This window comes from Dryobates pubescens, chromosome 28 (genome assembly GCF_014839835.1).
Source record: "Dryobates pubescens isolate bDryPub1 chromosome 28, bDryPub1.pri, whole genome shotgun sequence".
In the NCBI taxonomy this organism is placed as follows: Eukaryota; Metazoa; Chordata; class Aves; order Piciformes; family Picidae; genus Dryobates; species Dryobates pubescens.
Window position 1 is genome coordinate 4,478,082 of NC_071639.1, and position 22,365 is coordinate 4,500,446.

At 49.8% G+C, this 22,365-nt stretch overlaps 1 protein-coding gene across 6 annotated transcripts in view; it reads right to left on the reverse strand.

Moving 5' to 3' along the window:
* The window catches only part of NCOA7 (nuclear receptor coactivator 7), a 105,864-nt gene that overhangs the window by 32,992 nt on the left and 50,507 nt on the right, over positions 1-22,365 (reverse strand). For all 6 annotated transcript variants that reach the window (XM_054174142.1, XM_054174141.1, XM_054174145.1 and 3 more), the window contains exons 3-4: positions 12,320-12,573; positions 141-220 (exon numbers count right to left, since the gene is read on the reverse strand). In XM_054174142.1, the coding sequence (XP_054030117.1) occupies positions 141-220; positions 12,320-12,573 (334 nt within the window). The remainder of the gene's footprint in view (positions 1-140; positions 221-12,319; positions 12,574-22,365) is intronic.

A 22,365-nucleotide genomic window follows, 5' to 3' on the forward strand; every position in this document is an offset into this window, starting at 1 on the left:
AGCTACCTCTACTGAAATAGACACATACTGCATCCAGGATTCACTTGGTCCCTTCACTGCTGTGCCACTGGCTCCCTCCTGACCTCAACACCTCCCCTTTCATAAAGCAGAGCTGAACAAACCCCACAGCCAATACTTACAGTGTATTCTATGGTACCATGGGGTTTCTGAGAAACCATTTTTTTCTCTTTCTTTTCATTGGTTTTGTTTTGATTGTCATCTAAAGAGGGGAAACAAAAACCAAACACACACATTATTCATGTAACTGACCTCCAAGGTACCTCCTACCAACAAGCTTTGAAAGATTTGCAGGATGTGCAAACTGCAGCTGTGAAGAGGAAGAGGAGGACACACCAACATCATCTATTAGGCTTTCAAACTGCACTGCAAGGCAAAACTCCTCCAAGTACAGCAGATTCAGTAACCATTCAGGAACTGTGCAAGATACTGACACATGCTACCATCTCAATGCAGCACTGCTCCCATGGTGCTCCCCACAAGTCCACTCAATCCAGCTGTGGGATAGAAGGGCTTTGTGTGATGAGCTGCTCTCAAGGCTGAGGTAGAAACCAGCAGATGAACCTTGACACCGACACTGCATCCACATGGCCACAACAAATAGTGGTTAATGCCCGCTTCACATCATGTTTAAATACTATTTTGAACTCTGAAGGTGAAATCCCTGAAGAGCAGGCAGGTATACAGCACAAGCATCAGAAAGCACAACACCTGTTCAGAAGGCACCTTCCACCGGCTCCAGTACCCAAGAAACCCTCTCAGGACCCACAAGGCACAGCCGAGCTCTTGGAGCATGGCAGGGTAGCCACTTCCAGTTCTTACCACAGCACAGGGTGAGGAAAGCTGAGGAGTAGGGAGGGTGCCAGCCAGCCCCAGCCCCGTGTGGGGCTCACCCTCCCCAGCCAGAGGCACCTACCTGGGGGAGGTGAGGGAGGCACACAGCCCCAGCTCCAGGAGCGGGGCCGGGGCGCGGAGAGGCCACGCATGGCTGTCCTGCTGGGCCCTTCAGAGAGCTCCTGCTGCAGCCTGACCCAGACAGGCAGAGGTGAGAAGGCAAGGCAGGGCTGAGCCTGCCCAAACCAGCAGTGAGAGCCAGGAGTGGGGGGACGCTGCCCTCCTGGGGAATCCACTCCTGCAATCCAAGCCAGCAGCTCCAGCAGGAGATGGGGGAGGAGAGGCTGGGGAATGGCAGCTCGGTGCTTCTGGCTCGCATTCAGGCTCTGCTGCAACCTTTGCTATTTCCAGAGAGCAGGAGGCAGACAGTAAAAACAAGGGTGAGGACTCTCCTGCCCCACTGTAATGTACACAGAGCTGCACTCCTCCTCACCCCTCTGCCACCTCCGCTCCACCGCCAGCTCAATGCTGCGGCTGCCTCAGCATCTTAGGGGCAGAGATCGTCCTCCTCTGCCAGCAGAGCCCCACAAGAGTCAGGAACACATGGGCCAGGTGCTCCTGCTCCCCACCCACTCCCTGCCTCGGATGCAGCCGTGAGAAACACCATGACAGAACAGGTGCCAAAGATGCTTTCCCCACAGCGTAAGGGAGGCAGAGAGCACGCAGGGACCGAACACAGCCTAAGTGCACTTGGACAGCACACCTGGCATGGAGCACAGAGGGAGGGCAGGACAGTGCTGGCTTTCCATGCCAGCATTTTGGAACAGAGCATCACCCAGTGACCTCATCTATTTCAACCCTGAGGCTGGAGATGCACTTATTAAGTTAGCATTTTTTCCTGCCTTTTCCCAGCATTTGCATTTCCCACACCACCTGTCTCTGAGGAAAGCAGGCTAGGGGGAAGGGTGGAATGAAAGCAGGCTAGGCTAGGGGGAAGGGTGGAATGAAAGCAGGCTAGGCTAGGGGGAAGGGTGGAATGAAAGCAGGCTAGGGGGAAGGGTAGAATGAAAGCAGGCTAGGGGGAAGGGTGGAATGAAAGCAGGCTAGGGGGAAGGGTGGAATGAAAGCAGGCTAGGGGGAAGGGTGGAAAACCAAGTAATGACATCAGCAGGTCACAGATGCCTACCTGGAAGTGTTCAAGGCCTAGTTGGATGAGGTCTTGAGCAACCTGTTCTAGTGGGAGGTGTCCCTGCCCATGGCAGGAGGGGGTGGAATTGGATGACATTTCAGGTGCCTTCCAACCCAACCCAATCCATGAATGCAGGTTGTGTAGGCTGTTCAGCTACAGGATAGCAGCAGCAGTCAGACTCTGTGAACCTGCCTGCACCCCAAGTCTGACTGTGTTTAGATGTTTTTGTCTCTTGTTGTTCATTCTCTGGGCTTTTTGAAACCCCACCCAACAAGGGGTTCTGGACACCACCCTCACACTGAGCATAGCTACTTGGCAGGCTTTGGCAATTCCAAACACCTGGTGTTCTGACATGACCTGAAGATAGCTAGCACCAGTAGCACTTTCAAAGGCACCCAGAGCATGTGTAGGTGTTAGAGAATCATAGAATGGCTTAGCTTGGAAGGGACCTCAGAGACCATCTACTCCAACCTCCCTGCCATGGCCAGGGAGGCCTCACAACTAGACTTGGTTGACCAAGGCCTCATCTGGCCTCAAACACATCCAGGTAGGGGGAACACACAACCACTCTGCTCAATCTGTTCTAGAGTCTCAGAACCCTCGTACAGCAGAACTTCTTCCTAAGATCCAGTCTAACCCTACTCTCCCTCAGCTTCACACCCTCATGAAAAGGCCCTCTGCAGCCCTCCTGTAGGATCCCTTCATGTATTGGAAGGCAGCGCTAAGGTCCCCCCAGAGTCTTCTCTTTGGCAGGCTGAACACCCCCAGCTCCCTCAGCCTATCCTCACAGCAGAGGTGCTCCAGCCCTTGGATCATCTTTGTGGCCTCATCTGGACTCGCTGCAACAGTTCTGTGTCCTCTTTATAATGGGGGACAGCAGTCAGAGCCCTCAGTAACCACATTTCTTTCAGACAGAACTAGGTGGAAGAGCTGCAGCTCTTCACAGACTTTAAAATTCAGTGCTGCTGGCTACTTTTTGAACTTGGCCAATTGCTTAGTGGTGATGTGACTCATGGCTCTGCCTCCCAAGTGTTCCTGCACTGCACTACAACTGAAGAGGAGATTGGCCAGCCATGAGAACTGACTAAGTGTTAAAGCAAATCTGATCACACTGCATGTTCAGCAAAAGGGCAGAGTGGGTGGACTGAACCTCCCTGTGCTTTCAAACAACATATAAAGGAATTAGGTAAAATTAATAAGAAATGAGAAGAATGCCAAGTGAGAGCAGGCAATTAAACACAGGCCTGCTCAAAATGGACAGGTCCACAGCAGGAGTGTTCTGCCCTTTTTAGTACCACAGGAATGGTTTGGTTGCAAAAACCCTTTAGGATCATCCAGTCCAACCATTCTCTAACTCTACCAAGGCTGGGGCTAAACCATGTCCCTCAGCACCACATCTCTGCCTCTTTGAAACACCTCCAGAGATGGGGATGATTCAACCACCTCCCTGGGCAGCCTGTGCCAGTCTTTGAAAACCCTTTCAGGGAAGAAGTTTTCTGTACCTGGGTTTTCCTCACTGACTGCAAACAGGATGTCAAATTTGCATAAGAACTGGGGTCCTGACCACACATTTAGATGCCAAATGACTGAAGAGCTTCTCCAGGCAAGTGACAGAAAGTGAGAATGACCTTCTCTATCTGATCTAAGCACACATGTGGCTGCTGCTTGCAGCTCCCAGTAACACAGCATGCTTCTGTAGTTGCCCTCAAAGAGCGACACGCTTTAGCTGGGCTGTGTGGTTTGAGCTGGTTTAGGAGTTGACAGCACAAACACTTGCAGGTGGCCAACTTTGGGCCAGTAAAGCCATAAAATGCTGGCCAAGGAAGGAGTGACTATCAAACTGAAAAGGAGGACACCAAGGAGGAAACAGGAGCCCTGAAGGGACAGCATAGGGATATGAGCTCTCAACAAGAGCATCAAGCTCCAGGCAGCTACGCAGCCCTCGTGGCAAGATGTGTATCTCTGCATTTAAAGCTTCCTCTTTGAGGATCTGCTTGAAAAGTGAGAGGAGGAAGGCTCTCACAACTTCTCCCTGGAGCAAAGCTGCCTATCTGCAATGTGAATGTTTGGAGTCATGGGGAAGAATGAAGGAGAGCAACTTCGGGGGTAGCAGCTTAGGAGGTAGGGAGCTCTTATGGCAAAAAACAGGGGCAAGACAAGGCTCTTGTGGGAGGTAACAGGTTTCTCAGAGCAATGATCACCATTTCTGTGGCAGAAGCTTGTTCCCATGCACTCTGGATAACTACTTCATGATGTCATCAAAACTCTGGACTCTTCCTGACCTGCTTTTCATTTACCACTACTAACTCTCTCTCCCCACTGCTCTTTCACAAACCCCCAGCAGCCTGTGAGATGGACTGGGGAGCCCGTTGTTCACCTGGGCTATCCACAAGACTGACCAAAGTCCTATTACACATCAACACCACCTTAGATTAACTGTATCAGCAGCCAAACACCACATCTTTAGCAGTTAAGTGCTTTATCCTCCTTTAGAGCAGAAGTTTATGAACCACATTTATCAGCCTGTGAGCAATGAATGTCCACTACCCAAGGCTAAGATTAAATAGCTCCCACCCATGGTCTGTGGCTCATTGGGAGGAACACATGCTATGTTCAACCTAACAACTGCAAACCACAGCCAAAGCAAGGATGCAGCAATAGAAACTTCATCATGGGGTGCTAACAGCTCGTTGAGTACACAGAGTAAGTACATAAGAACCCCAAAAGAGCATCATGATATCCTCCAGACTGTTTGGCAACAGTGTGGTCAAGCTCCTCACCAGCAGGATTATTAGCATTACACAAATACTCAAGGTTAAGTCAAGCTTCCACAGAAATACCAACTTGCATAAGACCATTCACACACTCAGCACCCAGAAACCTCCTCCTCATCCAGAGTTCAGCTTTACTCATGAAAAACAATTCTGCAGCCTCCAGAGGAGAAGCTGTTTGTACCATCTGTCACCACTTCTTCCAGTTTCTAGGGCAAGACCATCCAACCTACCCCAAGATGGCTGTAACTGACAGGCCATCTCTGATGTACCCTGCTCTCCTTCTCTGTCTGGATGGGAAAAAAAGCCCTCTGGGTGTGCCCTGATAGAGCCAGCTGGAGGTGGAGGATGAAATCAGTATTGTTCTTTGCCAGGCTGATCAGCCAGTGGGGTCTGGGCTGTCTTGACACACTGCAATAGTGACCATGGACTTACAAGAGAAGCCTACACCCCAAAAAACCCAGCAAGGTGCATTACATGAAAAACAAACCAAACCCAAACACCAGATTCCTTTCTCTGTTCTTCTTTAAAACCCAGGAAAACCACTACCATTTCAGGGTGACAAAGTAACACAGTGTCTAGTCAGTGCTTCCTTGAACAGCATTTCCCCCATTACTCATAGCATGTGACTGAGCTTTATTGGCCACCTGCAAGTGTTTGTGCTATCAACTCCTGAACCAGATCAAACCACTCAGCAGTGTCACAGCCAAAGTGTGTCACTCTTTGAGGGCACTACAGAGGCATGCTGTGCTACTGGGAGCTGCAAGCAGCAGCCACATGTGTCCTTAGACCAAATAGGTCACTCTTACTTTCTGTCCCTTGCCTGGAGAAGCTCTTCAGTCATTTGGTATCTAAATGTGTGGTCAGGGCCCCAGTTCTCATGCAAATTCGACATCCTGTTTGCAGACAGTGAGGAAAATCCAGGTACAGGCAGGAAAGGTCTCACAGCACCTTCCTGAGGCCTCTGTTGCATGGAGCTCATTCAGGTTCAGTCAGGAAACAAAGTGGTAGGAATGAGGAGAGGCAGACTTCCAGCTGGGAACACTAGAAATCCCCAGCAGCTTATTTCAAGCACAATAGAAGCACCTGTGGAAGGGTGGGGGGAAAGAAATGCCTGCCCTGAGGATACCAGGCTTGAGTTATGCAGAGTCCCTGAGAATGAGTCCCTCGTGCTCTGCTTGGAGACCAGAAGATCAGCAATATGATTTCAGAGACACTATCTCTGTGCTCCTTATGTTCTTGGCTTATGAATATTCCTGCCTGAAAGACATAAAACCTTACACCTCATGTTTGAAACTGCAGAGGGAATGTTCTACCTCTTCCCTGTGGGCAGAGAGCTGCTGGGAGTCATTGGGAGGGCAGAGAAACTAGGGCACTGACACACCTGGGGGCTGCAGAGGTCTATCCTGCAGACATCTTGGGCTTGGATCCTGGAAGTCTGTGTCAGGGAGAGGCAAAGGATCCAGTCTGACTGGTCACAGCCCTCCCAGGAAATGCTCAAGAAAAAAAAAATCTGCAAGAGATTCCAACCCTTTTCCCCAAGACAAGATACACTGCCAAAATCAGCTCCAAGGAGCTGCTCATCCCCTGCAGGCACTCAGGGCAGCTTCACAGGGCACCTGCACTCAGCAAGCACAAGACCCAGCAGGCAGCTGGCATGACCTGGCAAAGTTCAGATTACCCCAGATGTGATGAGCCAGTGGATGCTGGAAGGGAAGGAGTCACAAACCACACAGCATCACAGAATTGGTTTAGCTGGAAGGGATCGCTAAGGTCGAGTCCAACCTTCAGCTCAACACCACCAGGGCCATCAAACCACCTCCCCAAGTGCCACGTCCACAGGTTTCTTGAACACCTCCAGGGATGGAGACTCCACCACCTCCCTGGGCAGCATATTCCAATGCCTGATCACTCTTGCAGGAAAGAAACCTTTCCTAATCTCCAACCTACACTTCCCCTGGCACAATTTCAGACCTCTTACTCTATGATAGCTGGGAGAAAAGACCAACCCCCACCTCACTCCAAATTCCTTTGAGAGAGCTGCAGAGAGCAATGGAGGTCTCCTCAGCCTCCTCTTCTCCAGACTAAACAATTTCAGTTCATCACACTTCCATTCATCTCCCCCAGCAGAAATAAGACAGCTCCCTTCACAAATTCTCCCAACACACTTCCCCTTCCCCTCCTGCACACACACCTGCCGCAGCCTCACCGTGTGCTGCCTGCCCAGCAGCTCAACACCTTTCCTCCCTTCCTTCAGGGGCCACTTTTCAGAGATGTTAAGTGCACCTGCATTTAAACATCATTAAGAACCTAAGTGCTCGCTCTTCCTGAAAATCCAGGCCCTGGAAAGACAAGAGAGCCTCTGGAAATGCACCTGGTTGTTTCAGCAGTGAGATCGGCTCTAGCTGATGAAACACCAGCAGTGCCGCTCCCCAGTCTGACCTTTGCAGACCAGACCAAGAGATGTCAAGATAGGAAATCCCACCCTGAGTAACTGCTACAGTAGAACATACCTTTCAGAAAACATCAAATCCTGGCATTTTTTTCCCCAAGTGACAGAAATTCCACTGAAACTCTTCTTAATTTGCTGTCTCAATAAGAATAGGCAATATACCTGTGGACAACCTCCCTTCTACAACTACCTGAAAGGAGGTTGTAGCCAGGTGGGGGTTGGTCTCTTCTCCCAGGCAACCAGCACCAGAACAAGAGGACACAGTCTCAAGCTGCACCAGGGGAGGTTTAGGGTGGAGGTTAGGAAGTTCTTCATAGAAAGAGAGATTGGCCATGGGAATGTGCTGCCCAGGGAGGTGGTGGAGTCTCCATCACTGGAGGTGTTTAGGAAGAGACTGGATGGGGTGCTTGGTGCCATGGTTTAGTTGATTAGATGGTGTTGGGTGATAGGTTGGACTTGATCATCTCAAAGGTCTTTTCCAACCTGGTTTATTCTGTTCTATTCATTGCAAGAAGCTTTCAAGTCTGAAACAAAGCACTGCTGCATGCACCATGCATGGGAGTTGCCTCTGCTGGTTCCATGCCAGTCAGGGCAAACCTCACCCCATTATGAGTGATGAAAACTGCTGTGCCCTCTCTGTTTTATTTATTACTATTTGTTCTTGGCCAGCTACCCAGAACACTCAGAGGCTTTGGGACTGCACACACGCCATGCTAGTCCCAACCTCCCCCTGCCCAAGTGATGGCAGGGAGGAAGAAGCCAAAAGAACATCCATCTTCTGCCTCTGGATTCTGGGGAGACACTCTGGCACCTCCTGCTCACCATGCACTACACTGCCTCATTAAATGGGCACAGAGCATTTTCCCCTCTCACATTGTTTAGGACAGAAATCAGAGCTGCTTGCTTTGGACAGAAATCAGAGCTACAACAGGAGGAGGTTTTGTAGTCTCACCTCCCACTCCTGTGCTGCAACCTGAACAGCATACAATGAGGGAGAAGCATGGCTCTGTGAGCATAGAATCATAGAATCAACAAGGTTGGAAAAGACCTCAGAGATCATCAAGTCCAACCTGTCACCCAACACCTCATGACTAACTAAACCATGGCTCCAAGTGCCACATCCAATCCCCTCCTGAACACCTCCAGGGACTGGGACTCTACCACCTCCCTGGGCAGCACATTCCAATGGCTAACAACTCTCTGGGAAGAACTTTCTCCTCACCTCCAGCCTAAACTTCCCCTGGTGCAGCTTGAGAATGTGTCTTCTTGTTCTGGTGCTGCTTGCCTGGGAGAAGAGACCAACCCCCTCCTGGCTACAACCTCCCTTCAGGTAGTTGTAGGCAGCACTAAAGTCTTCCCTGAGCCTGCCATGGTTTAGTTGCCAAGTGGTGTTAGGTAATAGGTTGGACTTGATGATCTCTGAAGTCTCTTCCAACCTGCTTGGTTCTGTGATTCTATGATGCTATGAACCAAGCAGTCAAGCTGCATAAGCAGGTCAGCTAGGTTATCCCATGAAGAAGGGGACAGCACCCTGGGCAGTGGCCTACACAGCCAATACACTGTGTCAGAGTGGCACATTCTGAGAAGCCTGAAAGCAGATTGCTGCAGCAACAACAGCAGAAAGGGTAAGAACAAGTTAAGGAAATGATTCCTACACAAAGCAAGCCATGCAGTATAAAATCAGGGGGCAGGGAAGTGTTAGTGCCCTTCGCCCTCAGGAAAGAACAACGAATGCTGTCGGCACCTCTGTTGTTTAAGGCAAGGAAACAGGGCTACAGCAAACTGTACCAAGGGAGGCTCAGGCTGGGTATTAGAACAAACTCCTTCCCTGAGAGGGTTCAAAGACTGGAACAGGCTCTCCAGGAAGGTGGTTGAATCCCCATCCCTAGAGGTGTTTCGAAGAGGCAGAGATGTGGTGCTGAGGGACACCAGGTTTAGCACCAGCCGTGGTAGAGTTAGGCAACCAGCACCAGAACAGGAGGACACAGTCTTGGGCTGCACAGGGGGAGGTTTAGGCTTGATCTTGGAAGGAAGTTCATCACAGACAGAGAGATTGCCCATTGGAATGGGCTGCCCAGGGAGGTGGTGGGGTTAACATGCCTGGAGGTGTTTAAGAACAACCTGGATGGGGCACTTAGTGCCGTGGTCTGGTTGATTGGATGGGGTTGGGTGATTGGTTGGACTTGATGATCTTGGAGGTCTCTTCCAACCTGTTTGATTCTGTGAACAGAATGGTTGGACTCAGTGATCTTAAAAGGGCTTTTCCAACCAAAACAGTTCTGTGAGTCACAGAATCATAGAACCAATAAGGTTGGAAAAGTCTATGATCTGCAAAGCAGGGTGAGATTTGGAGCCCAAATTGTACAAATGGCTCCAGAATAGTAAAGGCACTGAAGAACAACACAAGTGCCAAGAGAAGAGGAAAATATGAGGCTACACTGGAGAAATCTGTCAGTGGAAGCTGATCAGCCATCAACACCTCACACCACGAGGTTGTTTCTAACAGTGCCAGCCCAGCACTAGCAGATGCTGAGAACAACCCTGGCTAGGGAGATGATGCCTGAGGTATGAGAATGACCAGAGAAGGGCCACAAGGATGAGCAGAGGGCTGGAGCTCCTCTGCTATAGAGACAGACTGAGAGTTGGGGCTCTTCAGTCTGGAGAAGAGAAGGCTCCCAGGAGACCTAATTGTGGCCTTTCAGTATCTGAAGGGGGCTACAAGAAAGCTGGGGAGGGATTTTTGAGGGTGTCAGGGAGTGATAGGACTGGGGGGAATGGAGCAGAACTAGAAATGGGGAGATTGGGATTGGATGTTAAGCAGAAGTTGTTCCCCATGAGGGTGGTGAGAGCCTGGCACAGGTTGCCCAGGGAGGTGGTGGAAGCCTCCTGCCTGGAGGTGTTTGCAGCCAGGCTGGATGTGGCTGTGAGCAACCTGCTGTAGTGTGAGGTGTCCCTGCCCATGGCAGGGGGGTTGGAACTGGCTGAGCCTTGAGGTCCCTTCCAACCCTGACAATTCTTTGTGGCGCACTCCCAGCTCCTCCTCGGCTCGGCCGTGCCCCCTGCCGGCCGCAGGCATTAGTGCAGCACAGCACCTGCATAGCAGGCGAGGAGCCACTTCCCCCAGCGCCGCACCTCTGCCTAGGAGTCTTCTAAACGCTCTTCTCCACGAAGTGTGGCAGGGAGCAGCACCACCTCCAGTTCCCAAACACTGAAACGTGCTCCCCAAGAAGGTGGGTGAATCCCCATCCCCAGAGGTGTTTCAAAGAGGCAGAGATGTGATGCTGAGGGACATGGTTCAGCACCAGCCTTGGCAGAGTTAGAGAATGGTTGGACTGGATGGTCTTAAAGGGCTTTTCCATCCAAAACAATTCTGTGATTCCTTCAGAGCCAGCCATTTGTGCACACACTGTGTGAACAGGGAAGGATTTTGCTTTGAGGACAGTTACCATTTTCTGTTCCCTTCCTTCTGTTTAGAAAAGGGTTCCTGACAAGATGGAATCAGACTTTTCTTAATCTCAGAGTTGATTCCTACAACACACCAAGAGACAAGTTGGAAGGAGAAATATTCCATAAATCATCTTTGAACTACCTAAGAAATCACAATCCAGAGCTGCAAACAGATATGTGCATGACTCATCTCACAGATTTATGCAGGAACTGATTGCTTTCTGAATTACCTCCAAGTCAAAACTCTAAAAATGCTATTTGTGATTAACCAAGCTACTGATACTGTTGGGAGGAGTGAGGGTGAATCACAGAATCAACCAGGTTGGAAAAGACCCCAGAGATCATCAAGTCCAACCTATTACCTAATAGCTAACACCTCCTGACAACTAAACCATGGCTCCAAGTGCCACATCCAATCCCTTTTTGAACACTTCCAGGGATGGGGACTCCACCACCTCCCTGGGCAGCACATTCCAGTGGCCAATTACTCTTTCTGGGAAGAACTTTCTCCTCACCTCCAGCCTAAACAAGTTTTCCAGCACACAAGCCCTCAGAGATCTTGTTCTAAAAGATGCAGTTCATTTACTTACTTGTTCACACTTCAGCAGACAAAATGAATATGAATTAAGAGTGAAACCTTAAACATCAGGTTTTGGAACAAATAACCCCTGAGCCCCAGATCCATACAACATGGAAGACAAACCTTGAAAACAATTAAAATGCAAGGCAGTAACAAACTTGATGGCTGCCTGTAACAACACCCATTTTAGAAGTGAGAAACAAGAAATATGTTTAGAGAGCTGCAAAGTTAAAACTGTAAGCAGGGGGTATTCAGAACTAGCTAATTTTCTTTGTGGCCATGCATAGAATCATAGAATCAATAAGGTTGGAAGAGACCTCAAAGATCATCAAGTCCAACCTGTCACCTAACACCTTATGACTACAAAACCATGGCTCCAAGTGCCACATCCAATCCCCTCTTGAACACCTCCAGGGATGGGGACTCCACCACCTCCCTGGGTAGCACATTCCAGTGGCTAACAACTCTCTCTGGGAAGAACTTTCTCCTCACCTCCAGCCTAAACATCCCCTGGTGCAGCTTGAGACTGTGTTCTCTTGTTCTGCTGCTCGTTGCCTGGGAGAAGAGACCAACCCCTTCCTGGCTACAACCTCCCTTCAGGCAGTTGTGGAGAGCAAGAAGGTCTCCCCTGAGCCTCCTCTTCTCCAGGCTAAGCAACCCCAGCTCCCTCAGCCTCTCCTCACAGGGCTGTGCTCCAGACCCCTCCCCAGCCTCGCTGCCCTTCTCTGGACACCTTCAAGTCTCTCAATGTCCCTTCTTAAACTGTGGGGCGCAGAACTGGACACAGGACTCAAGGTGTGGCCTAAGCAGTGCTGAGCACAGGGCACAAGGACTTCCCTGCTCCTGCTGGCTATACTGTTCCTGATGCAGGCCAGGATGCCCTTGGCCTTCTTGGCCACCCAGGCACCACCTGGGCATCCAAAGCCAACTGTCCTCTTAAGGAAGGCCCTACAGAACATGAGACAAGGACATTAGCAAGCTCTCAAAACAAACACATTCCCAAGCAGTGTGGCCTGGGCACAACTCACCAGTGCTGTAGTATCTCTTGAGCTCTGTGCGCCTGATGTCTTTCAGCTGATTGTACTTTTTCTTCTTCTTTTCCTTGTCTGGAGCAGTTTCCTTCTCCCCAGCAAGCTTACAGTTGTCTTCTGAGGAACTGATCTGCTCCAGAATAACTTTCCTTTCCTCATCTTTCTCAGCAGATGCTTTGGAAACAGGAGATGCAGGGGAATTGGCAGAGACAGCCTCAGGGTTTGGTTTGGCTTGCCTTTTCTTTTTCAAGCTATGCATAAAGAAAAAAGCCACAACATCAAGAGGCAGCCAGACAGACACACTTCACTCACTTGCTAATCTGATTAAAAAAAACCCATATTAATTTAATACCAGAAGTCCTTGCAAGTCAGCAAACCCCCAACCCTTTGTGCCAGTAAACTCATTGAATGGCCTAGGTTGGAAGGGACCTCGGTGATCCTCGAGGTCTCTTCCAACCTTAGTGATACTGTGATACTGTCATGAGCCAGCAGTGTGCCCAGGTGGCCAAGAGGGCCAGTGGCATCCTGGCCTGCATTAGGAACAGTGTGGCCAGCAGGAGCAGGGAAGTTATTGTGCCCTTGTACTCTGCATTGGTTAGGCCACACCTTGAGTCCTGTGTCCAGTTCTGGGCCCCTCAGCTTAAGAACAACATTGAGACTGTTGAATGTGTCCAGAGAAGGGCAATGAGGCTGGGGAGAGGCCTCGAGCACAGCCCTGTGAGGAGAGGCTGAGGGAGCTGGGGTTGCTTAGCCTGGAGAAGAGGAGGCTCAGGGGAGACCTCATTGCCCTCTACAACTACCTGAAAGGTGGTTGTAGCCAGGAAGAGGTTGGTCTCTTCTCCCAGGCAAGCAGCACCAGAACAAGAGGACACAGTCTCAAGCTGTGCCAGGGGAGGTTTAGACTCAAGGTGAGGAGAAAGTTCTTCACTGAGAGAGTTGTTAGCCATTGGAATATGCTGCCCAGGGAGGTGGTGGAGTCCCCATCCCTGGAGGTGTTCAAGAGGGGATTGGATGTGGCACTTGGAGTCATGGTCTAGTAGTGAGGTCTGTGGTGACAGGTTGGACTTGATGATCTTGGAGGTCTCTTCCAACCTTAGTGATACTGTGATCTACTCCAACCTCCCCACCATGGGCAGGGACACCTCTCAACTAGACTCAGCTGCTCAAGGCCTCATCTGACCTGGCCTTGAGGCATTCACAACCTCCTTTGGGCAACCTATTCCAGAGTCTCCACATCCTCATACTGAAGAACTCCTTCCTAAGATCCAGTCTGACCCTGCTCGTTCTTCCTCAGCTTCAAACCCTTCCCCCTTGTGCTATCTCTAGACACCCTCAGGGCAAGTCCCTCTGCAGCCTTCCTGCAGGATCCCTTCAGGTACTGGAAGGCAGCTCTGAGGTCTCCCTGGAGCCTTCTCTTCTCCAGGCTGAACACCCCCAGCTCCCTCAGCCTGTCCTCATAGCAGAGGTGCCCCAGCTCTTGGATCATCTTTGTGGCCTCCTCTGGACTCACTCCAACTGAGCTCTGTGTCCTTATGCTGGGGACACCAGAACTGGATGCTAAGGGATATCTTCTTAGGAATAACAGGAAAGGTTATGGAGCTTTTAATGTTTACTGAGGAAGAGGAATGGATAAGAGGAAACAAAACCCACTGAGAAGTTGTTCTGTTTTAAATCACCACCCAGCTAAACTTAGAAACAAGATCCTGAATGCTGTTTTCGAGATGAAACTCAGGCTGAAACCTCAGCTCATGATGTATGATGATGCAGCAGCTAACCTAATTTCACAGTCCGCTGCTCCAGCTTCAGAAAGCCACTTGTTTGGATATAAACTTGTTATTTCTCTCCATTTCCTCCAAGGTTATGTCCCAGTGGCCACTCCTGCTACTCCACATCTGTTCTTGCACAATCACCTGGCACTCCAAGTGTCACCCAGCAGCTCCTTCCACAACCTGACTGACATGGCCGCAAGCCGCCCGTGTGGGAACATTTTCCAGCTGCTAGAGCTCTTCTGAGGGAAATCTTCATGAGCTTACCACTACAGGAAGGAGAATATTTGCTTTCTAGATGACTCCTTGTAGTACAGCTCAAGTGAGATAGATGCTTCAGGAATCCTACCATGGAATTTTCTGCTCAATCAGCACATCAACAGAAGTGATTCCGCTCCGGAGAGACCTCACCTGGAGTGCTGTGTCCAGCTATGGGATCCCCAACACAAGGGAGACATGGACCTGCTGGAGTGGGTCCAGAGGAGAGCCACACAGATGAGCAGAGAGGGCTGGAGCACCCCTCCTGTGAAGACAGGCTGAAAGAATTGGGGCTGTTCAGCCTGGAGAATTGAAGGCCCAAGGGAGACCTCATAACTACATTTCAGTATCTGAAAAGGACCTACAGGAAAGCTGGGGAGGGACTGTTCAGAAGGGCCTGGAGTGACAGGATGAGGGACAATGGTTTGAAACTGGAGCAGGGAAGATTTAGGTTGGACATAAGCTCTTCACAATGATAGTGGTGGAACACTGGAATAGGCTGCCCAGGGATGTGGCTGAGGCCCCATCTCTGGAGATACTCAAGATCAGACTCAGTGTGGCCTTGGGCAGTCTGCTCTAGTTGGAGGTGTCCCTTGCTGACTGCAGGAGTGTTGGACAAGATGGCCTTGGAGGGTCCCTTCCAGCTGGACACAATCTGTGAATCATCATCTTCAGCACTGTCTGTTTAGTGAGAGCCAAGGCTGACTTCACATGCTGAGGGTCAGCATCACTAAAGCAGTCCTCACTCAGAGTTGCTGACACACACCCCGGAAAATGAAGAACTAATTTGTCTAATGTTCCTTGTCCCTAGTACATTAACTTCTTAGTCACAAGGCACCTCAGGGAGGGAGCAGGACATTCCTCTTGTTGTTGCTGAAAACTTTGCTAAATGCACAGGAAGAATTATGCAGAGAAAACACAGCCCCTGAGTCACCACAAAGCGGGGAAAGGTTACAGGATCTCACAGCACTGCTCTGTGGAAGGGAAAACTTAGTCCATCAAGTTACTCCTATAGAGCAGCATGGCACGAGTTCTCCCTTTTACCTTCCTATTTCTACACCACCAAGGGTATTTTCTCAGCCTACAGCAGAAAAAAAAACCATACACAAAGCATTTGAGAATGGCAGGAAGGCAGTCCAGGCCACCCTCCTTTTCCCCCTCCCATTTATTTATTTTTAAAATAAACATTAGAAACAAGTTTCCAAGCTCACAATATCCAGCCTCAGACCTCTTAGAATCATAGAATCAGCCAGGGTTGGAAGGGACCACAAGGATCATCTAGTTCCAACCCCCCTGCCATGGGCAGGGACACCCCACACTAGATCAGCCTGGCCACAGCCTCATCCAGCCTGGGCTTAAACACCTCCAGGGCTGGGGCCTCAACCACCTCCCTGGACAACCCATTCCAGGGCTTCACCACTCTCATGGGGAAGAACTTCCTCCTCACCTCCAGCCTGAATCTCCCCACCTCCAGCTTCATTCCATTCCCCCTAGTCCTATCACTCCCTGAGATCCTGAGAAGTCCCTCCCCAGCCTTCTTGGAGCCCCCTTCAGATACTGGAAGGCCACAATTAGGTCACCTCGGAGCCTTCTCTTCTCCAGACTGAACAGCCCCAACTCCCTCAGTCTGTCCTCACAGGAGAGGTGCTCCAGCCCTCTGCTCATCCTTGTGGCCCTTCTCTGGACACCTTCCAGCACCTCCAGATCCCTCTTGTAATAGGGGCTCCAGAACTGGAGGCAGTACTCCAGGTGGGGTCTCAGCAGAGCTGAGCAGAGGGGGAGAATCACCTCCTTTGCCCTGCTGGCCACACTTCTCTTCATGCAGCCCAGGCTCTGATTTGCTTTCTGGGCTGCAAGTGCACACTGAGAGCTCCTGTTGAGCTTCTCCTCCACCAGCACCCCCAAGTCTCTCTCCTCAGGGCTGCTTTCCAGCCAGTCCCTGCCCAGCCTGGATTTGTGCCTGGGATTGCCTCCACCCAGCTGCAGGACCCTGCCCTTGGGCTTGTTGAACCTCCTGAGGTTGGCTTGTGCCCAGCTCTCCAGCCTGTCCAGGTCCCTCTGGATGGATCCCTTCCCTCCAGCCTGTCTGCTGCCCCACACAGCTTGGTGTGATCAGCAAACTTGCTGAGGGTGCACTCAATGCCACTGTCCATGGCACCCACAAAGATGCTGAACAAGCCTGGGCCCAGCACTGATCCCTGAGGGACTCTGCTTGTCCCTGGCCTCCTCTGGGCCATGGACCATTGACAGCCACTCTCTGGGTGTGGCCATCAAGCCAGTTCTGTATCCATCTAGTGGTCCTCTTGGAAAGGTCAGTTTCTCAGCCCACATGATCATTGCTTTCTAGTGAAAGAGTTCAAAAGCACATCTTGCAAAAGCTGTGCCTGTCACCCATGCATGTATACACATTTCTTCAGCGCTCCCCAAAACACAGCATCACGAGATTGACGTTCTGCAGCCACCTCATGGGTGGTTTGGGTTGGATAGGAGAAGAAACCTCTTCCCTGGAAGGGTTCTCAAAATGGTTTAGGTGGGATATGAGAAGAAACCTCTTCCCTGGAAAGGTTCTCAAAGTAATTTAGGTTGGATATGAGAAGAAACCTCTTCCCTGAAAGGGTTCTCAAAGACTGGCACAGGCTGCCCAGGGAGGTGGCTGAATCCCTATCCCCAGAGGTGTTTCAGAGAGGCAGAGATGTGGTGCTGAGGGCCATGGTTTAGCACCAGCCCTGGCAGAGTTTGAGAATGGTTGGACTGGATGATCTTAAAGGGCTTCTCCAACCAAAATGCATCTACAATTCTGTGGTTCAGTGAGGATGCTGTGGTTCCCCACTCATTCAAAACCACTCATTTCTAAGACAACTAGGAGCAGCTCATGCTCTGTACAGCAAGAGACTGAATGCATGTGTGGAACTTTACAGATCAGGTCCTGACTACCTATGAAAACAACCTACAGGGGTTTCTTAAAGATAAAAGTGACTAACAACAAATGAAGTGTTTTGTTTAGACTAATGAGAATTTGTGTATGCACAAGAAGCTTGCTCTTGACTAATATGCTCAAGTCCTGATCAAAGGCTGCTGTGGCAAAACAGCAAACAAAACACATTGCAAACACAAAGCCTCTGCAGAGCAGCCCTCTCCACTGAAGAGGCAGATCCTTATTATGCTTGATTATAGGCTTACAAATAAGAGAGTGACAGACTTCCAAATGAGACTCCAGTCACTCAAGAACTGCTGCCCAGGGAGCTGGTGGAGTCACCATGACTGGAGGTGTTTAGGAGGAGACTGGATGCGGTGCTTGGTGCCATGGTTTAGTTGATTAGATGGTGTTGGGTGATAGGGTGGACTGGATGATCTCAAAGGTCTCTTCCAACCTGGTCTGGTCTATTCTATTCTAACTTCCCTGCAGCTGTGCATATCACAAGGTACCCAAATCACCTCCTTCAGTAGAGGGCAGCTGGCAGGCACCCACTGGCAGCCCCATTTCTATTCCCACCGCACCGCAGACTTCTGTCCTCAGATTCCTGCTCTCTTTGTTTTGATCACAAACTCCTTTAAGCAAGCTTTCTGTAACAGAAATGTAGCATCTCAAAACAACAGCAAAAAGCTGCTGGTGGAAACAGAACCCTTTTTTTGCAGGGGAGGGGAAGTATAAAGACAGGAAAACCTTTTTAGAGGTCAACAATCCTTATGACAAAAGTTACAGTTCCCATCAGCATTTCCCCCCACATCATAAAACCCTTTTGGTTGGAGACAACCTTGAAGATCATCAAGTCCAACCATTCCCTAACTCTAACAAGTCTGCTGCTAAACTATGTCCCAGCACCACATCTCTGTCTTCTAAATATCTCCAGGGATGAACATGGTCATTTGAACTCATTTTCAACGTTGCCATGGGCAACTTTAAGAACAAGCAAGCTAAATCTGAACTGGTCCCCACCAAGAGCTCTTCACAGCACCTACAGCACCCCCCAGCAGACAGCTGCTTCTGCTGCCAACGGACAGTGCCACTTCTCAGGTAACTGTGATCAAGAACCTGGGCACTCGAGAGTTTTCTATTCCATGGCAAGTGTTGGATTATCAGGCAGTGCTGAGCCTCCTCCTCCTGCCCACTGCTCTGTTCTAAGGCACTGACCATTGAACCCTCCAAGCAGTGACCTTCAGCACTAGAAAGAGTACCAGGTGAGGACTGAGCATTCATGACACACATCACAGGACTTGGAGGTGCTGCACCTCTGCCTAGGTTTATGATTTCTGCCTGAAAGATGCTGCTTTTAGAGGTCACTTCAACCTGCCCCAAACAACCCAATTCCTCTCCACTCTCTCTTGAAAAACCTCAACTATAATGTCCCAAGGAACCAAAATAAGCTTTCAATGGCATTTCACACTAAGAGCAGCCTCAAATGTACTCTGCTTCGGGATATTATCAGCACTCTCTTAGCAAAGCAAACATTAAGTTCCAGGAGTGTTTACTGCACCTTAAAAACCCCTCCATCCCCTCAAGGAACTCCCTTCAGCCTCCACTTGCCAGTTTCTCAACACTGACCTCCACATCCCAGCAAGGCAAACTGGGCACCCACACATGCTGCCAGCCCCTCTTCTGCTCAGACTTCAAATCCATCACCTGCTGAAGAAGTTGAAGGCTGAAGGTCTCACCCACTCCACCCAGCTCTCAGGTGTTTCTCACCCTTCACAGCAATGGATGCCATGGAAGATGGACTTAAAAACATCGTTGTCCAGTTCTGGGCCCTTCAGTTTAAGAAGGACATTGAGACTCTTGAACATGTCCAGAGAAGGGCAATGAGGCTGGGGAGAGGCCTGGAGCACAGCCCTGTGAGGAGAGACTGAGGGCTCTGGGATTGTTTAGCCTGGAGAAGAAGAGGCTCAGGGGAGACCTTATTGCTGTCTACAACTACCTGAAGGGTGGTTGTAGCCAGGAAGGGGTTGGTCTCTTCTCCCAGCCAACCAGAACAAGAGGACACAGTCTCAAGCTGCACCAGGGGAAGTTTAGACTCTGGGTGAGGAGAAAGTTCTTCACTGAGAGAGTTGTCAGCTGTTGGAATCTGCTGCTCAGGGAGGTGGTGGAGTCCCCATCCCTGGAGGTGTTCAAGAGGGGATTGGACGTGGCACTTGGTGCCATGGTTTAGTCATGAGGTCTGTGGTGCCAGGTTGGACTTGATGATCTTTGAGGTCTTTTCCAACCTTGTTGATTCTAGGATTCTAATTATTTCCTTTCCCAAGTACTCTGGGAGATTTTGAGTAGTTTTCAAGGGGATTTCTCTGAACGAAACCAACATTCAGCCTTGTCCTAACCATGATGAGAGCAAAGGGCTAAATAAATAAAGAAGAAGAGAAGTAAATAGAAGAAACCCCTCAGTTTGACAGTGCCAGGGCTTTGCAATTAAATCAGCCTTTCAGACAAAGCAAGCTGCATCTTTTCCAGTCACTGGATTAGGTGTTACTGCAGAAGATGTCTGTTTTTCACTACAAAAGCTGCTGGGGGAAGGAGGAGGGAGAGAGAGAAAAAGGCAGCAGGAGAAACAAACAGCTTATCTGCAAAAACACTCCAGCTTCTCAAGAAACAGTCTAACACATCTGGAATTTCATGGCAGATAATGTTCCTCAAGCTAACTGGTTCTGACAGGCAAAAGATTTCTTCTGCATTTTTATGGAGATGTCTTTTTACAGCTCCTCCTAAGTGTTCTCTGGGCAACAACTGCTGGGCCATTTTCTACCTCTGTCCAAACACAGCTTCCCAGCAGAAGTCTGCAGTCAGATCCTGTGCTCAGCAGATGGCATGGGGGCTTTTCACCAAGTCCCATGAGAATCAGAGGAGGACTCGGAGCTGGTTGCCTCCAACCCTGCAGAAGGAAGAAGGAGTAAAATGTCCTGCAACACAAAGACCATTCTCCCTTGGTTTCATAAAAATGGACAGAAGCTGAGAGCAGGCAGCTAGGAGTGCAAGGTTAGAGTGCTCACAAATTCATTTGCAACTGACTGCTTAATGGCTTGGCACAGACTGCCAGGAAAAGAGCCAGGGAAGAGTGCAAGAAATGCCCTCCTTCACCTTCCAGACTCAAGCCTATTTGTCTGCTCACAAAAGGCAAATAGAAATGCATGTTTAGACTACAACAGCCTGAACTTCACATTACCCTGACAAGGTAGGTGGTTAGCATAGAAAGAAAACTGCTCAGGGAAAGGAGGGGTGATGCTAACCACACAATTTTCACTAGACAAGCAACCAGTGAAGCTTTGCAGCTCTGACACTGAGACAATAAAGACATGGAAGTCTAACAGGGGTTTTGTCAAGAGAGCCTGCCTGGCTTTGGTTAACACTTATTCCACAGAGATGCCTAACAAACAATTGGAGAGGATCTCATTTGCTATCTAATAATTAATCACAGACAAAGAGCACTGGGTCCACATTGTAAGATGTGGGAGTTTGAGGAAGAGGAGGCTGAGGGGAGACCTTATTGCCCTCTACAACCACCTGAAAGGACAACAGAGAGAGGCAGGTGCTGGTCTCCTCTCACAGGTAATCAATGATAGGATAAGAAGGAGCAGCCTCAAGCTGTACCAGGGTAGGTTCAGGCTGAACATTAGTAAAAAAATATTCACTGAAAGAGTGGTCAAGCACTAGAACAGGCTGCCCAGGGAGGTGGTTGAGTCACTGGCACCCAGTTCTGGAGCCCCTATTACAAGAGGGATCTGGAGGTGCTGGAAGGTGTCCAGAGAAGGGCCACGAGGATGAGCAGAGGGCTGGAGCACCTCTCCTGTGAGGACAGACTGAGGGAGTTGGGGCTGTTCAGTCTGGAGAGGAGAAGGCTCTGAGGTGACCTTATTGTGGCCTTCCAGTATCTGAAGGGGGCTACAAGAAGGCTGGGGAGGGACTCAGGATCTCAGGGAGTGATAGGACTAGGGGGAATGGAATGAAGCTGGAGGTGGGGAGATTCAGGCTGGAGGTGAGGAGGAAGTTCTTCCCCATGAGAGTGGTGAAGCCCTGGAATGGGTTGTCCGGGGAGGTGGTTGAGGCCCCATCCCTGAAGGTGTTTAAGCCCAGGCTGGATGAGGCTCTGGCCAGCCTGATCTAGTGTGGGGTGTCCCTGCCCATGGCAGGGGTCTTGGAACTAGATGATCCTTGTGGTCCCTTCCAACCCTGACTGATACTATGACACTATGTGTTTAAAAAGTCATTTAGATGTGGTACTTAGCATGGTAAACTTGGTACTGTAGAGCTAATGGTTGGGCCTGATGACCTCAAGGGTCTTTACCAACCTGAACAATTGTAGATCCAAAGAAACTTCCAGGATAAGAAGACAGCTCTTGTGATGTATGAGATGAATAGAAATCACACAGCATGGACAGCTCTTGCTTATGGAAAAAACCCAACACTATCTAGCAAAACAGGCCTCCAAAAATATTTCAAAAGGAGGGGGGGAAGAAGGGACAAGAAATCTTCCTTTTATCTTGAAGGTGACACAGTCTTCCTTTGGGGAATTTTTCCACCATGTGCATCCTCTGAAATGTGCCTTGGTATCTGGCATGCAATCAGCTTAACATCCTGCACAGCACAAACAGATCATGTCCCATAAATGCTGGGGGACTTTTAATCCATTTGCACATAGAGCCAATAAGATGAACAGAATCTACAAACCAAACAAACCAACCACAAATGTTACAACACTTGCAGCATCTTAACCTCTTTTGTTCCTATCAAGTTTCTTGTTAATGTTCTTTGTATACAGAATTAAATGTGTACACCCCCATTGTCTCACTCCTAATGAACCATTTTCACTTTCATCTCTGCACTCAGTATAATCATAGAACCACAGGATGGTAGGGGTTGGAAGGGACCTCTAGAGATCATCCAAGTCCAACCCCCTTGCCAAAGCAGGACCACCTAGAGCAGGTCACACAGGAACACATCCAGATGGCTCTTGAAAGTCTCTGCAGCAGGAGACTCCACAACCTCTCTGGGCAGCCTGCTCCAGGGCTTCAAGCACCCTCACAGCAAACAATTCT